This window comes from Hirsutella rhossiliensis (assembly GCF_020360975.1).
Source record: "Hirsutella rhossiliensis strain HR02 chromosome Unknown scaffold00015, whole genome shotgun sequence".
NCBI classification, from domain to species: domain Eukaryota; kingdom Fungi; phylum Ascomycota; class Sordariomycetes; order Hypocreales; family Ophiocordycipitaceae; genus Hirsutella; species Hirsutella rhossiliensis.
In genome coordinates, this window is record NW_025408681.1 from 317,570 (window position 1) to 333,748 (window position 16,179).

A 16,179-nucleotide genomic window follows, 5' to 3' on the forward strand; every position below is an offset into this window, starting at 1 on the left:
CAACCATACTAACACAACAGCCTTCAACTTGGCAGACCGCGCTTCAGTCGCTGAAGGTAGGACGCTGAACACTTGGAGAAACTGACCTTCAAGCAGGCCTGTCATGTCACAGCGAACGAGGCTGGAAACAGATGGAAAGAAGCGTTGGGCTTTGGGTGAGAAGAAACCATGTATAGTAGGTACGTAGCTTAGCGTAGTGGCTCTATGGGGGAACCCTCCGGGCGTAATACAACCAAAAAAAAAGCTGGTGCTGGACACCGCAGTAGCCAGTACACCGCAATAGCCAGATTTTCGACTCCTCCAACTAAAATCGCTTCAGCCACCGCGTTCCGCGCTCAGAATCGCATATTTCCACCCTGGGCAGCCTTCCAGATACCCTCCATTTACGAGCCTTTTTTGCTGCCTCTTCAAACCATCGCCTGCGTGCGCTGCGTGCCTTCAACTCCGCGGCCTCGATCACCTTTCTAGCCTTAGCGATTTGGTCTTCCTCCCTTTTCTGCACCATTTCACGCCCTTGGGCTACCGTCAAAACCCCTCCCGATTGCAATTGCGTGTTTCTCATCGCCTTACGTTGTTGTTGGATGCGTTCGGCCATTTTGGTCCTTCCCAGATCTCTTTTGGTCTGCACAAGTTCGGTAGCCAGAGATAGCGATCCCGAATAAAGCGACCCAAATCGCGAGAAAATTCGGGATTTAGGTCTTCGTCTTCTTGGAGTACGATCTCGAGTTTATCAGCTACTTTGTTTATTTGCCGAAGAGTCAGTGGCGTCTCGAATGGCGAAGAGTGTGGTTCTAAATTGGGGGGAGCCGGAGGAGTGGGCGTCTTTTTCGTCTGACGAGCCTCCAGCAGCTGGAGTACCGCTTGTGGATTCGGTGGCCAGATTCCCGTTTTTCGGAATGCAGAGCGAATAGTATTTTGTCTGAAGGCTTGTGATCGTACTTGCTGAATGCAGGAAAGAAATTCGAGTTTGGTTATATTGACAAGGCCGTCTCGAACCATAACTTCCAGCGCTTTGGCGTGGTAGTGCTTCAATGGCTGGAATACCACAACATCCAGAGGCTGGAGTAGATGCGTGAGATTCGGGGGCATACCGAATGGAATGATGCCGTGTTCGTCGCAATACTGAATGAATTGCCTTGTGTGGTGGGAGCCATGGCCATCGAGAATTAGCAGACGCTTCGAGCTTCTCGAGGTCTTTGCCGAATGCTTGTCAAAATGTTGAAGCCATTCCAGACTAATTTCGTCGTTTGAGTAGCCGGTCGATGTAGGTCGGATAGCTGTATCGGGATCTAGACCAGGTATCTGATACCATGAGGTCATGTGCATCTGTCCAGATAGGATTAAGAAAGCGGAATGAAAGCTCCACCAGCCGAGATAGCCTCGATCGCAGTGGCAGACTCCTGTTCTCAGTGATAGCAAAATAATGGGCTCTCTTTCGTTTAGTGACGACCAATTGATCTTTGCCAACTCCGATCCGAAATCCGGTCTCGTCCATATTCCAGATATCTTCAGGGGTATACCCTTCTCTTGGATGACCTTGTGGAGGCTCTGGAAATACTGATTGACGCGGGTGAGGTCTTCGGAGGCTTGACGTTCTGAGTGGAGCTTCTTTGAAGCTTCTTGAAGTAGCCGTGACGTTTGAGAAAGCGAGAAGTCCACCTGCTACCAATAACGAGATCGGCTTGACCAGATCGCTGATGCAAGATGTGATTTGCCGCATCGGTGACGAACTCTGGGCGTACCGCAAGGTTGATATTGTCAAGGCGATCGATGTAACGACACAAAGCCGCCTCTTCTGGTCGCGATAGCTTCAAATTCGTGGCTGGTCTGCCTGTTTTGGGAGGACGGCCTTCAAGGCGGTATCGCAATCGATTGCGTGGTACGCCGAATTCCCGAGCAACCGTGGCCACCTTCGCACCAGAAAATGTTCAATATATCGAAGAGCTTCTTGGATACGTGCTTCCATCTCTGCAAGTCAAAGGATTGTGATATGGTTGAAGTGTAGGTGATTGAAGTTAGACGGTGAAAATTCTGGCTATTGCGGTGTACTGGCTACTGTGGTGTCCAGCACCAGCTTATGGGTGAGGAACGAACGCGAAATAAGTGGGGCGTGGCACGGGTATGGCGTTTTGCACCCGCAACAAGCCGGTGCGCTTCCAAAACGGTCCGCTGTTGATCTCGCCGCCGCCTTGGTGCAGAACATCGAAGAGGCCTTTTCGCGCAAACAAGTCGCCACGCTTGTGACCATGGACATCCAGGGCGCTTTCGATACAGTCCTCCGCAACAGGCTTGTCCTCCGCCTTCGACAGCAAGGGGCCTCCGAACCTCGCTCGCTGGGCTGGCTCCTTTATGCACGACCGCCGATCGGCACGCATCCGCTACCAGGACACAACTCCAATCCTCGGAGTCCGGAGGCTTCGTGAGGTAGCAAGACGTCCCACGGCAGACGATTGCTCGTTGACTCGTCTAGGGAAGAGGGCTCTTATCGCCACCTCGCTGCAGGAGGCCTCTTCAGCCCCTCAGCTCAATCTTCCCACATTCAGCTTTCTGGGGTCTGTCCCTATGGAGCTTCTGATCCCGCAGATTTTTATGCAGAGCTTCGTGGCCCGACCTTCTTTCCATGGTTCGGACCCATTGCCTACCACCCATATAGCTATAGAGTGTAGCTATATTGCCATTTCGACAGTCCTAGTCATCTGATCGTTCCGGCCTTCTTTTCGACACCCTCCCATTGCGTACCTAAGTGCATTTCCACAACCCCCCCCCTTCGGTCTTTCCGGCATTGGTTGAACTTATATCTCTTTTACAAACCCCACTTCAACAATCCTCTCCATTGTCAACCTCAGGTTCGCAACCTTCCCCCGGGTGTTGTCTCTTATCCAAAGAAAGGTGACCAACAGAATTCTTCTCACGATGCTCGTCCCCGGCCGGACTCGCATTTGCCCCTTGCCCACAATATACAGTACCTTTTGAGTATATGCGCGATCAAGCCTCGCCAACTCCGCCGCGAGCCGCTCATCCATGAGCTCGGGAAGGTTTTCCGGACTTCCATTGGGTGTCGACGTCACACTGATGCCTTGCTCGTTTTCGGTGACGGACTTGTCGGCGACGGGGTTGGCAGCGTCTTGATTCATGATGAACTTGCGTATCTGTTTGTAAATCAAAATACCCAAGTCTGGGCTGATGATCTCGTCCATGTAGCCATGGCGGATGACGAGGCGGTAACAGCCGGGGATGGGAGTGAATCGTGAGACGTGGTAGCGTTCCTCGTCGGCGACAGATGGAGTCTCGACTGGGTGGAGGTGAAAGAAGACGGAGATATTCGGCACAGCGCCAAGTTTGGAGATGAAGTGGGTGAAGACGCTCGGAGTAAGGACTCCAGTCTTGTCGAAGAAGATGCCGAAACCACCGACGGTAGATATTTGGATGCCACCCCAACGAGGAGTCAGCGCCAATGACCCGTCCGCATTCTTCGTGACGAGATTCCTGGGTGGGAAACGATCCTCGGCTTCAGCGCGCCACTGGTTCTCCTTGCCGAATCTCCACAGCAGAAACAAGCCAGCCAAGATGGCGGATAGAAGAAGCGTAAACCACGCGCCATCAGGTACTTTGTTCAGGGCCGACGAGAGATATAACCCGTCGAGGGTAGCAAAGGTTAGGGCCGGCATGAACACTAGCCATATTGGAAGACGCCAGACGAGGACTGCAACGAGCGTGACCATGAGGGTATCGAAGAAGGTGACGAAAATGACGCAAACGCCGTAAGCATGGCCCAGGCTTGTGGTGTTGTTGTAGACGGCGGTAACGATAATGGTTCCGAGCATGAGTATCCAGTTGAGGAAAGGGACGTATAGCTGGCCATGGAACGTGGTGGAGGTGTGGACGACTTTCACCTGCGGGCAATACGAGAGCTTCATGATTTGGCTGATCAGCTGCAGGCACATTAGCATGAATGTCTAGGTAGAGAGCAAATGGCTGACGGCGGTTACCTGGAACGTGGCCGTGATTATAGCCTGCGAAGCAACAATAGCAGCCAAGATGGCAAAAACTAAGCTAGGGTAGAACATTCCGGGAGGGACAGTATTGAAGAAGGGGTTCGTGTACTTGTCTGGCGCGAGAGAAAGGTAGGCAGCTTGTCCGCTGTATGCGAGCAGTAGGCACGGAAATGTCCAGAAAAGCCAGCTCAACTGCACAGCGCGCATGCTGAAGGCGCCGAGATCAGCAAAGAGCGCTTCGACGCCGGTGAAGGCGAGCAGGACGCCGCCTAGCATCTTCCACCCCTCAGTCCCGTGCTCGACGAAGAACTGGATGGCAAACGAGGGGCTAAAGGCCTTGAGGACAGTGCAGTCGTGCTTGACGAGATTGTAAATGCCGAAGCAGCCGTTGAGGCCGAGCCAAACTATAACAATGGGTGCAAAAAACCAGGCAATCCTAGTCGTCCCTAGGGGCTGGATGAGAAAGAGGAGGATAAGGATGCCACAGGTGGTACCGATAATGGTTGGTGTGCCGATGTCGGGTTTGACAACCGATAAACCCTGGATGGCGCCCAGCACCGACTGAGCCGGGGTGAGGACGCCGTCGGCCATTACCATGGAGACGGCCAGGACGCCAATCGTTTTCAAGAAAGCGCGGGTGAATTTGCTGTTCTCGATGGCGTGACGGATGCTCCGGGTGGAAGGGCGCACGTCTTGAGTGTTGTGTCGCTCCATCCGAACCGTGACTTCTTCGCGAGGATCTCTGCCGGTGATGTTTGCCTTTGTATTGTCAGTCGGGAGCAGCAATTGCTTGGTGGAGAGATGTACATATCGCGTCAGGAGAGAGTAGCAGCTGAAGGTGCCCCCCTCGCCTTCGTTGTCAGCGCGAAGGATGATGAAGACATATTTAGCGGTGACTATGAGAGTCAAAGACCAGATGATGAGCGACAGCACTTGGATGATCTCATCCCTCGTCGGCGTCGCCGAGAACGTCGACGAGTACACATAGAGGGGGCTGGCTGCGCGTCAGCACCATATGGATCTTGATGTAAGGTGATTGGCACGCACCTGGTTCCAATGTCCCCGTAGATGACACCAATGGACTGATATGTGAGCCTGCAGGCAGAAATGTCAGGGAATGGCACCGGCACAGCGCAATGTCGACACAAACCAGAGCAGAGTCTTGCCCCTGAATACCTGCTTCTTGTCGCCGTCTCGACGCCAGCCGCCGCCCTCGTCACCATCGGCGTCGAAATTGTGGGTACGGGCGCGCGAGAGACTGCGGCGGCCGGTGGCGATGCGGGTTAGGTCGCGTCCATAGTACACGCCGCCGGCAATGTCGCTGGTCGGCTCTATGGGGGTTTGACAAGTCGGCTGCTCATTGTCAGCGCGGCCGGTCCCGGTTTTCAGGCTGTTGTCCTCGATCTTGATCTTTGTGGTGGCCATGCCAGGTAAGGAAGACGAGTGAGGAGCAGAAGAAGGTGAGGGCAGGACCAAGGGCAGGTCTGGCGACGGCACAGGTTTTATTCTCGGTCCACCAACAGTGTATCATGGCCTGGTATTTCTCGTGTCTCGGGCGTCAATAAATGGGGCTTGTCCGTTATCACCACCACGGCATCCACGTTTGGGGGATCGCAGCTAACAGCCCTTAGCACCATCCAAGCTGGTCAATCCTCGGGCAAATGCAGTCGAGACGGGCCCAGGCCCGATAATGGGGGCCCACGGACAACATACCCCGGGCTGAGTCCGCCACAGGTCGAGCACAGGGGCCGTGCACAGCTTGTGCTTTCGGGGCATGTTGGCGAGCAGCTGCGCTAGGGCTAAAGCTCAGGTCGTACGTGTGGCGTCCGCAGTCATCCATGTAAGCCGCCGCTCGCTCTCCCCGGGTTACAACATGAACCGGTGTACGCGCGGCATGACGTGGGTGTTGGTGGCGTGCTCCAGGAGCCCCTTTCGGCTTGCTATATCCGACACTCGGAATGTGGCGAGATGAACAAAGGCCCTGAAACCCGATCGAGTAAAGCCCTAAATGTACAGCAGCATTAGGTTTTGACCCTGTTGGCAAGTACATGCATGCATGTAGTGATAGCCACATAGCGATAGATGGTGCCTTTCTACCCAGATGACGCACTCGTCGTTCTCCCGCGACGGCCCGCCCATACTCCTGAAGGCTTCCTTTACGGCGGCGACTGATACATTGGCGCCCGGGCGCCATTTTATTATGAGGATTACTATTTGTAGGGCCACAAACCTCTATTTGTAGGGCCGGCCCAGCCGGCCCAATCTTTTTTGTGGCCGGCTCGTTCACCACATTTTTGACTTTTCTGCAAGACACAGTATACTCGGGGGGTTGAGTACGTGAAGGATTTACCGGTGATCTGCCGGATCCCGTGATCTGCCGGACTTACCACGATAAGCCTGCCTCCATGGCGTAGTGGTGACACGTCTGGAGCCTCTGCGTCGCAGAGGGGTCGGTTCGAAGCCGGCTGGAGGCACCCCTGAGCGAACAGGGTACACCCGGGTTCCCGCCCGTCAACAGGGAACAGCGTCATGAGAGAACACAATCGGCGTACCAACCACCATCAATGACTAACACAACCACGCTTCAACTTCGGCACATCGCGCTTCAGTTGCTGGGAATAGGATGCTGAACACTTGGAGAAATTGACCTTCAAGCAGGTCTGTCATGGAGCGAACAGTGGAATGGTTGGCGCAGCGTAAGATGATCTGTGGGGCTTGGGGAGTCAAGGAACAAACGTGTTGAACTGTACTCTAGACAGTGTAAAGGCCTTATAGGGACCTCCCTCCGGGCGAAATAAATCCTACTACTACTACTACACGATAAGCCTGTCCGGCAGATCACGGTAAGCCTGGCCTCCATGGCGTAGTGGTGACACGTCTGGAGCCTCTGCGTCCGTCGCAGAGGGGTCGGTTCGAAGCCGGCTGGAGGCACCCCTGGTGAAACAGGGTACACCCGGGTTCCCCGCTCGTCAAAGGGGGCAGCGTCATGAGAGAACATCAGTTCACAACGTCACGTTCAATGAAGACCCAATTCGGTAATTCGGTGATAGAAGAATTCGTCAAGTACAATCGGCGTACCAACCACCATCAACAATAACACATCCAGCTTCGTCTTCGACAAATCGCGCTTCAGTTGCTGAGAATAGGATGCTGAACACTTGGAGAAATTGACCTTCAAGCAGGTCTGTCGTGGGGCGAACAGTGGAATGGTTGGCGCAGCGTAAGATGATCTGTGGGGCTTGGGGAGTCAAGGAACAAACGTGTTGAACTGTACTCTAGACAGTGTAAAGGCCTTATAGGGACCTCCCTCCGGGCGAAATAAATCCTACTACTACTACTACCACGATACAGCCAGATCATCATCACCGACATTCTGGACGCCACCACGAGGGACACTCTGTGAAATCCTACCTGCCTACCTTGAATTATTATCTCTCTATTGAATCGGAAAAGCTGTGTGGTGGTCGAGTCGGCAGCATGAGCATGCTGGTGAATGCGGGGCCTAGGGTGGGGCCGCGCGGCCCCTCGTCGTCGCCGACCGAAGGCAGAATCGTGAAACGCAAGCTACTCGATGGGACAGCAAAAGAGTTGAATAAAAGCAGCCGATATGCGACAAGAGCGACAAGAAAGGAAACAGGTGAAATTGAATGCGCGAGACTACCGGGAAATGAAAATGTCAACAGCAGTCAGGAAGAAGTGGCGATGATTGAGAAGGTTTGGGAGCTGCTGGACGAGTATCGTGCGGAATTCCGAGGATTGAAAGAGACACTCAGAGAGCAAAATGAGATCATCCGTGAGCAGCAAGAGATAATCCGAAAACAGAAAGAAGAAATAGAAAAGCAAGGAACTATCAGCCGAGAGCTCAGCATTCATCTGGAAGACATGAAGCAGCAGATGAACGACCAACTTGAGCAGGTCCGAAAGCAACTCGAAGCCATCGTCGCCGGCGCAGCGGTTACCCCGCCCAAAACGTTCGCTGAGGTCGCGCGATCATCGCCGTCGCCACAACAGAGCATTGCCCTGTCGCTCTCGCCTGGTAATACTGCAGAACCTACCGCGAACGAGTTTTTCTGCATGATTGATACATCCCGAGTAGAGGAACAGGACAGAGGCCGAGCACAGATAGGCTCGATTCGGCAAGCCATTGAAAATGAGGTCAGAACAAAGGAAGGTCAGGTGAACTGGAAGTGCGCAGCAGTTGTGAGGAACTCTCGAAACACAAAGCAAGTCAAGGTCATTTGCAGAGATGAAATCGAGCTGCAACGAATCAAGGAAGCTGCGCAGAAAACGGCGGTGACTGGAGCTCGAGTGATGAGAGATCAGCTTTACCCAGTCAAAGTCGACAATGTCAATCGTACCGCGATCCTCGACGGAGAAGGCAACATCCTACAAGGTGCGGCTGAGGCTCTCGGTGTCGAAAATAATGTCTCAATCGGTAAGATCACCTGGCTGAGCAACAAAGAAACGAGCAAAGCATACGGGTCTATGGTAGTCTACGTGACGAAAAAGAACGATGCAAAGAAGCTTTTGGATGGCAAGTACTTCGATCTGGCCGGAGAGTCGGCGTGCACCAATCCCTTCGAACCCCGCAAGGGACCGATGCAGTGCTTCAACTGTCAAGACATGGGCCATAAAGCCTTCAGGTGCAGCAAGCCTCAGGTGTGCGGAAGGTGTGCCGGTGCGGGTCATCACCACAGGGAGTGCCATGCAATGGACCCTAGATGCGTCTTGTGCGGCGGACCGCACGAGTCGTTCAGCCGGAACTGCCGCGTGCGAAACATCCACTCCAATGCATAAGACACTAAGCATTCTACAGCTCAATGTGCGAAAACGGGAACCAGTACAGCAGAGTTTGATGAACGACGAGGACCTCAAGGATTACGGAGTGCTGGCGGTCTCCGAACCGTACGCCAGGATGATCGACGGCAAGGTGGTGACAAGCCCCAGGATGCACAGCAACTGGACGAGAATATTGCCAACGCACATGAGCGACGGCCCCTGGCCGATCCGTAGTATGCTTTGGGTGCGAGACGACGTCGAAGTGATGCAGATGCCGATACCATCAGCGGATCTCACGGCAGCGGTGCTTCGACTGCCGGAGAGGAGCGTCCTGGTGGTATCGGTCTACGTGGAAGGGCAAAGCACAGAAGCGCTGAAAAGCACTACTGGGCTATTGCATGACTTGATCCAAAGATTCCGTCAAGGCTCTGGTGCACGCACAGATGTGGTGTTGGCTGGAGACTTCAACTCTCATGACCTACTCTGGGGAGGAGACGATGTTTCGGTTCAGAGACAAGGAGAAGCGGGGCTGATCATTGATCTGATGAACGAGCATGGCCTCAGGAGCTTGCTCCCGAGGGGCACGAAAACGTGGCAACGCAAGGATCAGGAGAGCACCATCGATTTGGTGTTGACGACGTCAGAGTTGGCAGACGAAGTGGCAACATGCACCATCCATCCGACCGATCATGGCTCAGACCATAGAGCTATTCAGACGACGTTTGACATCACGATGCCCGAGGAAGGGCGAGGCCAAGACTCCTGTTTAAGAATGCCCTGGAATCTCATACGAGCCCGGGTGAAAGACAATCTGCGACTCTTGCCTTGGGCTGTCGACGTTCAAACCCAGACGGATCAACTGATGCGGATCGTCCTGGAGGCTATCCACGAACTGACGCCTCGGGCACGGCCGTCACCGTATGCAAAACGTTGGTGGACCAAGGATCTCACACAACTTCGGCGGACACACACGTTCTGGCGAAACCAAGCGAGAACGCAACGACGAGGAGGCCAACCGCGACCGGAACTCGAACGGCGGGCCAAAGAAGCGGCGAAAGAGTTCCACGATGCCATTCGATACCAGAGGAAGACGCATTGGGATGACTTCCTCTCCGACGATGCCAACATCTGGAAGGCGACTAAATATCTTAAAGCCGGCAAGAGCACTACGGGCGACAAGGTGCCACCTTTGAGGAAAGGGGATGGATCGACGACCGAGGATAAAGCAGACCAGGCAGACGAACTGCTCATTGCCTTCTTTCCACCCTGACGGCTTCAAGCAGCCCGGGAAAGTGTGGAAGCTACGCAAAGCCCTGTACGGGCTCCGTCGTTCCCCCCTTCTTTGGTATAAGGAACTCAAGAGGTTCCTTATAGGGCAAGGTTTTCAACTCGTCATGGAAGACCCGTGCGTCATGCACACCAACACCATCGTCGTTTTCTTCTATGTGGATGACTTTGTGGCTCTCTTCCGCAACGGACAAGCAGCGGATTTTCAAGCTTTTCACGATAGCCTCATCGAAGCCTACAACGTCAAGGTCCTTGGAGACCTACGTTGGTTCATCGGCATTGAGGTTATCAGAGATCGGCCTAACAAGAAGCTGTGGTTGAGTCAGAAGTCGTATATTCAGAAGATCGCCAGCAGATTCGACTGTACGACGAATTCAAAGCCGATCAAGCAGCCGCTTGGCCTCGAACTCCTGGAACCATTCAATCAAGCATCCCCGACCAACGACATAGAGCTATTTCAAGCTCTAATTGGCTCCTTGATCTATGCGACGATCATCACCCGGCCTGACGCGGCATTTGCAGCATCAAGGCTATCCCAATTCCTTCAAAACCCAAGTCCTGTTCACATTCAACAGGCAAAAAGGGTTATTGAATTCCTCTACAGAGACGTCAACAAAGTCATCGAATTCGACGGCCAAAACCACACGTGCGAAGCCATGTCCGATGCTTCGTTCGCTGACGACCACAGAGACCGGAAGAGCACCCAAGGATATGCTATCAAGCTATTCGGAGGCCCCGTCGTGTGGAAATCGGGAAAACAAGACACTGTGACTACCTCGTCGACAGAGGCAGAGTTACTGGCCCTCTCACAGGCCTCGAAGGAGCTTCTAGCGTTCCATCGCCTTTGTAAAGAAATCACCCTCGATCTTGAATCCAAAGACCCAGCCATCCAGTGTGATAATCAACAGACCATACGCCTTCTTACGCAAGAGATGGTGACTTTGGTGACCAAGCTGCGCCACGTTGATATTCATCACCATTGGCTTCGTCAAGAGGTTCAGAACGGCAACCTACAGGTCGATTGGATGCCTACCGCGCACATGGCTGCTGACGGTCTCACCAAAGCTCTACAGGGACAGAAATTCGCTGAGTTTCAACGTCAAATCGGGCTCGTGGACCTACCATTGCAGAATTAGTTGCTATCTGCAGCTGCCGGCTCTGGCGAACCCCAAATCGCACCTCCAAAAGCGACCCAAACACTCATTCCAACGCAAATCATTTGATCAACGAACCACAGGCGCCGGCCCGCAAGTCCGGTAGCTATCCAACGCTCTTTTAACCAACTGTCAACTTCGAATTCGCCGTCAAGGCTCAAGGACGCCAACTGCTACTAACAGACCTTCCACAAGTCCAGGCTCTACGCACAACGCACAGCCTGAAGGGGTGTGTCACGTATAAGGATGTGTCAGGGGTCTTCAGAACGTTGTTGGTAAGCAGTGGCATCGAACCTTCTAGATGACAACGTCATCTAGGCGGCCTGGGTGGCGACATGATATCGCCACCCCAAGGCAGCCACAAGTGACAGAACTATAAGAAGTGGCTTTTGTTAGAGAGAAGGAACAATCACTTCAGAGCAGTCAATACACCAAAACCTCTATGCACCTTTTCGTACTCGTAACGCGACAACAACAGACTTTTAAAAATTTCACCTTATATTTCGACCATATCGCCATTCATTCAAAATTTTGATGAATGAATTGAATAAAGACTCCTGATTTCTGATTCATCGAATTTGAAGACCTCACCCGATTCGGCTTCATTCAATTCAAGGGTCCCGAGGCCGATTCGACTTCAAAATCTTCAAATATCAGCCCTAACTGGGTTCAATTCGACGATTTCCCTGACCTGGCGAGCTGCTTCCTGGTAGGTCCATCTTTCTTCTAGCTATTGTTTTGGTCGCTTTGGGGATTCTCGATGCAGTCCTGGCCTATGTGCTTGGTAGATCTTGAACTGGATGGCAGCGGCTTCTTCGTCTAGCCTTTTGCTTCCGCGGATAAATATAGCCGAGAAGCCGTCGGAAAGGGGCTTAATCAGGCTAGCTATGTCTCGCAGCCATTGGCCGGTCACAGCCTCCACGAGGAAGTACTGTTCAGCTTCTCCATGATTTCCTCCCATCTAGCGAGCCAGGTAGAGATATTCTTCGTCGGAAAAGCTCGAAGATGGATCGTATACTGGGCTCGGATACGTTCCATCATATAGCCCCTCGTTGGGGCTGTCGAGGCCTCGAGCTTTACAAACCACTCCCGAAGAGTCTCGTCGTCGTGAAGGGAGGTCAACTTCGCTTTGCTAATCGTTTCCGTAATCGTCGTACGGGCTGCTGTGACGAGCCTCGTCTCGTAGAGGTATTCCTTTCGGCGACCTTCGTAGTCCCTCGATGCTTCAGAATAAGCCTTCTGCTGGCCTGCATTCAGATCAGCAAATCTTTCAGCCTCAGCGTTGAAGTCACTGAATTCGGGGCGTTCAGGTAGTTCAAGGGGGGTCTTGTCATGTTCGAAGATGAGCTTGTGGATGGTCTTGTCCACACGGGCCCGAAGCTCCTTTAGCCACTTATCCCAATCCTGAGGCTCCGTAAGAATCGTGCGCTGGATGGTGTCCTTCGACATCTTGGTTGAAGCAGAAAGGATGATTAAGGAGAGAAATGGGGCGTAGAGGTGTCTTAATCGACGATAAGTTCAATCGAGAGCGGTTGTGGAAGAATGCAGCAGCCGGAAGTTACAGAAACACTGTTTCTCCCGGGCTCATAACTCTCGCGGAGAGAGGGTGCAAGTGATGATTAGATTATGTTTCTTGTCCTTAGATGCTTCCTCCTCCCTAACAAAAAGTGACTTCTTATAGTTCTGTCACCTGTGGCTGCCTTGGGGTGGCGATATCGCCACCCAGGCTGCCTAGATGACGTTGTCATCTAGAAGGTTCGATACCACCGCTTACCAACGACATTATTCATCCTTCTCAGTCACCTTTGCTAGAGTCAACCCGACTAGGTAACCCTCGGACTTAGATCGTTAACCCGTTTTCACGACAGCCTCCTGACGATGATTCTTCTCGTTATTCCTCCACCACATGGCCAAAATGTCCTCAAAACGGCCTCGAAGTGTCTACACGGAGGAGGACATGGCAATTGCTGTGTTGGAAATCACAAACAACGGCTTGTCGCAGTATCGTGCTGCTCAAAAGTACGACATACCTCAGCAGTCTAGTCATTCACTCGCATCGCCTATAAAGATGTAGCCCATGCGACGCTCTAGATAGAAGAATCAAGAGTCTTCCAGTCCCTGATCTTTATGCTCACTTGCTCATCCTCCGTGCGATAGATCGATTTCCAAGCCTGGTTACAGTTATCAAGATCCTCTTGGACATACTTCGCGACAGTCACACCACGAAGTTTGCCAAGTTACGAGGAGGACATGCAGCTGTATTTTAAAGACAATCTGTGATGTAGCTTTGTCAAGTTCATTGTATAACTAATGTGGTCTAACGTAAGGCCTTTTATGTAGCCTTAGACACCTGAGGTCTTGGGCTGCTCCTCGGAAGATTCGTCCGGAATGGAAGCCTTTTCCGCCCCACTAAGGTTAGCCTTATTGGGAGCATTGTCGTTGATGTTATTCTTCTTAGGGCCCGTAGTTCCGTCAGTGTCCCCCACGATGGACTTGATCTCATTGTTGATATCATCGTACATTTTTTTAATCTCTTTGTCTGGGCTGTCTTCGATTTTTCTCTCAAATGCTTCAATCATCTGCGGGATCTTGCCTGGGCCCCCGATTTCGGGGGCTCCATCAGCAGTAGTATTCTGTCGCCTGGCCAGATGTATGTCAGCACCGAAGGCGCCTTGAGTGTTTATTGTGGCGGCGAAGGCAATTGCAGCAACTATTTGTTACATGTCGTTAGTAGAGATGAGAAAGGGTGGGGGACTATATTAATGACGTACAAGCCAGGGTGACGGCAGCGATGCGGACCATTTTCGATTTTTGGAATGGAAAAAGTGTTTTGTAAAGATGTATCAGAGCTGTAATGAAAAAAAGAAATACACAACTTCACTTGGTCAAGTAGGCTTTTTTAACTTGTTGCTTGATGCAGTGATGAGATGGATGCTTGCTTGTCGAAGTGTCCTGCTCAACTTGGAATCTGGCCTCAATTTATATTTAAAAAAAAATGCCGTCCAAAGACTATAAAGTGCCAAGTAGCTGAGTCATTTGACACACTCGTAGTTGGTTTCAAGCATCTGGGTACCTAGACATTCGCTTTAAAGTTCATGACCAGTTCTAGTTGGCGGATTCCCTAGTAGTCGTGGACCACCTACATGATGAGACGATAAGCCATGACTCTCTCCTGTGCTTCTAGGATGACTCGTGTATGGGACGCCTGCGCACTTTCTTCATTATTGTATACAGTAAGGAACTCTTGACTCGAACCCCCAAAGTCGCTATTTTGCGTGATGACATGGCCCGGCGTTCCTGGTTCATGTACGAAGCTACGAGAAGAACACTTCGAACACCCGTTAAATTCCTGATCTTCATGCTTGCTGCTGCTCTACACCTCGTGCGATAGGGCTTCACGGCTGAATATCCAGCCCGAAGGGTGAACATCGTATACCTGCAATTCAAGTGTACCCATTGGCTCCGCGCAGCGCTTAGTTGGCCCGAAGGGTGGAGCCAATGGGTACGGATGAGGGTTGTGTGTGTGGGCGGTACAGCTACCTGCCAGCCCCGCGCGGTACAATTGGGTAGGGCGGGCTGGCGTTGTGTTAGTACGTGTCTTAAAAATGGGGTGTAGGTTCAAATAGACATACGCGGAAGTTAAGTACAAATAGTAATACTCATTGGAAAACCCCATCGTTTTTTTGGTTGATGCAGGGTTGTAAAGTTGAAAATTGAGAATTCTTGTTCATTCGGGTGATCTGTTCATCTGGGTGTCCAGCACCCACTTGGGTGAGCCAAAGCGAATCCCAATAAAGTGGGGGAGGGGCACGATTACAGTGGGGAGACAAAAGTGTAGCTGCTTCTAGAACTTCAACACGGTCCCTGTCAGCCTGATCGTCACTTATCATGCGCGGGTTCCATCAGGCGAAGCCAGGAATGGAAGCCTATGGGCCAGCATCGTAGGACAGATGGGACTTGAGCTGCTGAATGTGTCGGGAAGAAAGACCGACATCAGACATGTGTCAATTGCAGCGCACCTGTTGGAGCACGTTCCACTTTTTGCCTGCATGGCGCAATAGTCTTCGCAACAGTTATCAACTCTCTCCTGTAAAAATTTTTCTCGTCTGCGGGCTGTTAGCAGCCTGTTAGTGGAGAAGAATTTTTCAGGCCACCCGACCATGCTTCTGCCTCTCTAGCCCTAACGGGGCTCTAGCAGGCACCAAAGGCAGACTTTGGAGAGTTCGTCTCCTCTTGGGAAGCTGGTCTCGAATAACGGCATGCCTCGCGCTGCCTCGCCTTCTGCCGCCTCGCGGCATCGCCTTCTTCTGCCGCCTTTACTGGCTGGCCTCGACTTCTGCCGCCTCGCGGCCCCGACCTCTGCTGCCGCCTCGCGGCCCTGACTTCTTCTGCCGCCTCGCGGCCCGACTTCTTCTCGCCCTTCCAGGCACACCTCGCGCTGCCTCGCACCCTCTGCCGCCTTTCCGTTTTCTGCGATATTTCGTTACTACCGTCTTAATTATAGCGCAAGTGTGTCATGCAACTCTTGGAATCACGCTAGACGACGGTTTGCATGACCTTAAAGATGAAGAGGGCAAGCCAATCGGCCAAAATCTCTTCGTCTCGCGCCTCAAAGTCCCCGATGGCCAGCCCAAACTTCAACATGGAGACCTAGTAGCAATAGGCATGAATGCCCGGATAGAGGTGGATGGCCTTGCTACAGCCAAGGGAATCGACAAACCGGGCATGGTTTCTATCCTATCTGTTGACAACGAAATCTTCATAGCAGCTTCGGTAAAGAATTCGGCAAGCAATACTCACGATGGACCACCCGTCCGTCCCCACAATATGTTTCCAGGAGAGACGGCGCACGTCATTAACTTGTGCGGAGGCCACAGGACGGGCGGATCCTGTGGCGAGATAGCTGCATTGGACTTGTATTATAGGACTCGCGGAGACGCCATTGAGAGACACAAGGGTTCGGA

General features: G+C 52.4%; 5 protein-coding genes across 5 annotated transcripts; 2 read left to right on the forward strand and 3 right to left on the reverse strand.

Annotated features, from left to right (window-relative positions):
- Positions 1-2,792: 2,792 nt before the first annotated feature.
- On the reverse strand, positions 2,793-5,420 carry HRG_10163 (potassium transporter; the record flags this gene model as incomplete). Its single annotated transcript, XM_044868634.1, has 6 exons — positions 2,793-3,932; positions 3,990-4,646; positions 4,716-4,754; positions 4,803-4,989; positions 5,043-5,090; positions 5,146-5,420. The coding sequence occupies 6 exons, from the start codon at positions 5,418-5,420 to the stop codon at positions 2,793-2,795; spliced, it is 2,346 nt and encodes a 781-aa protein (XP_044715989.1).
- A 2,457-nt stretch (positions 5,421-7,877) lies between these two features.
- HRG_10164 (endonuclease-reverse transcriptase domain-containing protein) lies at positions 7,878-10,044 on the forward strand (the record flags this gene model as incomplete). The annotated part of the gene is made up of 3 exons (XM_044868635.1): positions 7,878-8,654; positions 8,812-9,573; positions 9,625-10,044. The coding sequence occupies 3 exons, from the start codon at positions 7,878-7,880 to the stop codon at positions 10,042-10,044; spliced, it is 1,959 nt and encodes a 652-aa protein (XP_044715990.1).
- A 142-nt stretch (positions 10,045-10,186) lies between these two features.
- On the forward strand, positions 10,187-11,197 carry HRG_10165 (polyprotein; the record flags this gene model as incomplete). The annotated part of the gene is made up of 3 exons (XM_044868636.1): positions 10,187-10,345; positions 10,388-10,798; positions 10,874-11,197. The coding sequence occupies 3 exons, from the start codon at positions 10,187-10,189 to the stop codon at positions 11,195-11,197; spliced, it is 894 nt and encodes a 297-aa protein (XP_044715991.1).
- Positions 11,198-12,124: 927 nt separating this feature from the next.
- HRG_10166 (uncharacterized protein) lies at positions 12,125-12,664 on the reverse strand (the record flags this gene model as incomplete). Its single annotated transcript, XM_044868637.1, has 1 exon — positions 12,125-12,664. The coding sequence occupies one exon, from the start codon at positions 12,662-12,664 to the stop codon at positions 12,125-12,127; it is 540 nt and encodes a 179-aa protein (XP_044715992.1).
- Positions 12,665-13,557: 893 nt separating this feature from the next.
- On the reverse strand, positions 13,558-14,017 carry HRG_10167 (uncharacterized protein; the record flags this gene model as incomplete). Its single annotated transcript, XM_044868638.1, has 2 exons — positions 13,558-13,925; positions 13,987-14,017. The coding sequence occupies 2 exons, from the start codon at positions 14,015-14,017 to the stop codon at positions 13,558-13,560; spliced, it is 399 nt and encodes a 132-aa protein (XP_044715993.1).
- Between the last annotated feature and the right edge of the window lie 2,162 nt (positions 14,018-16,179).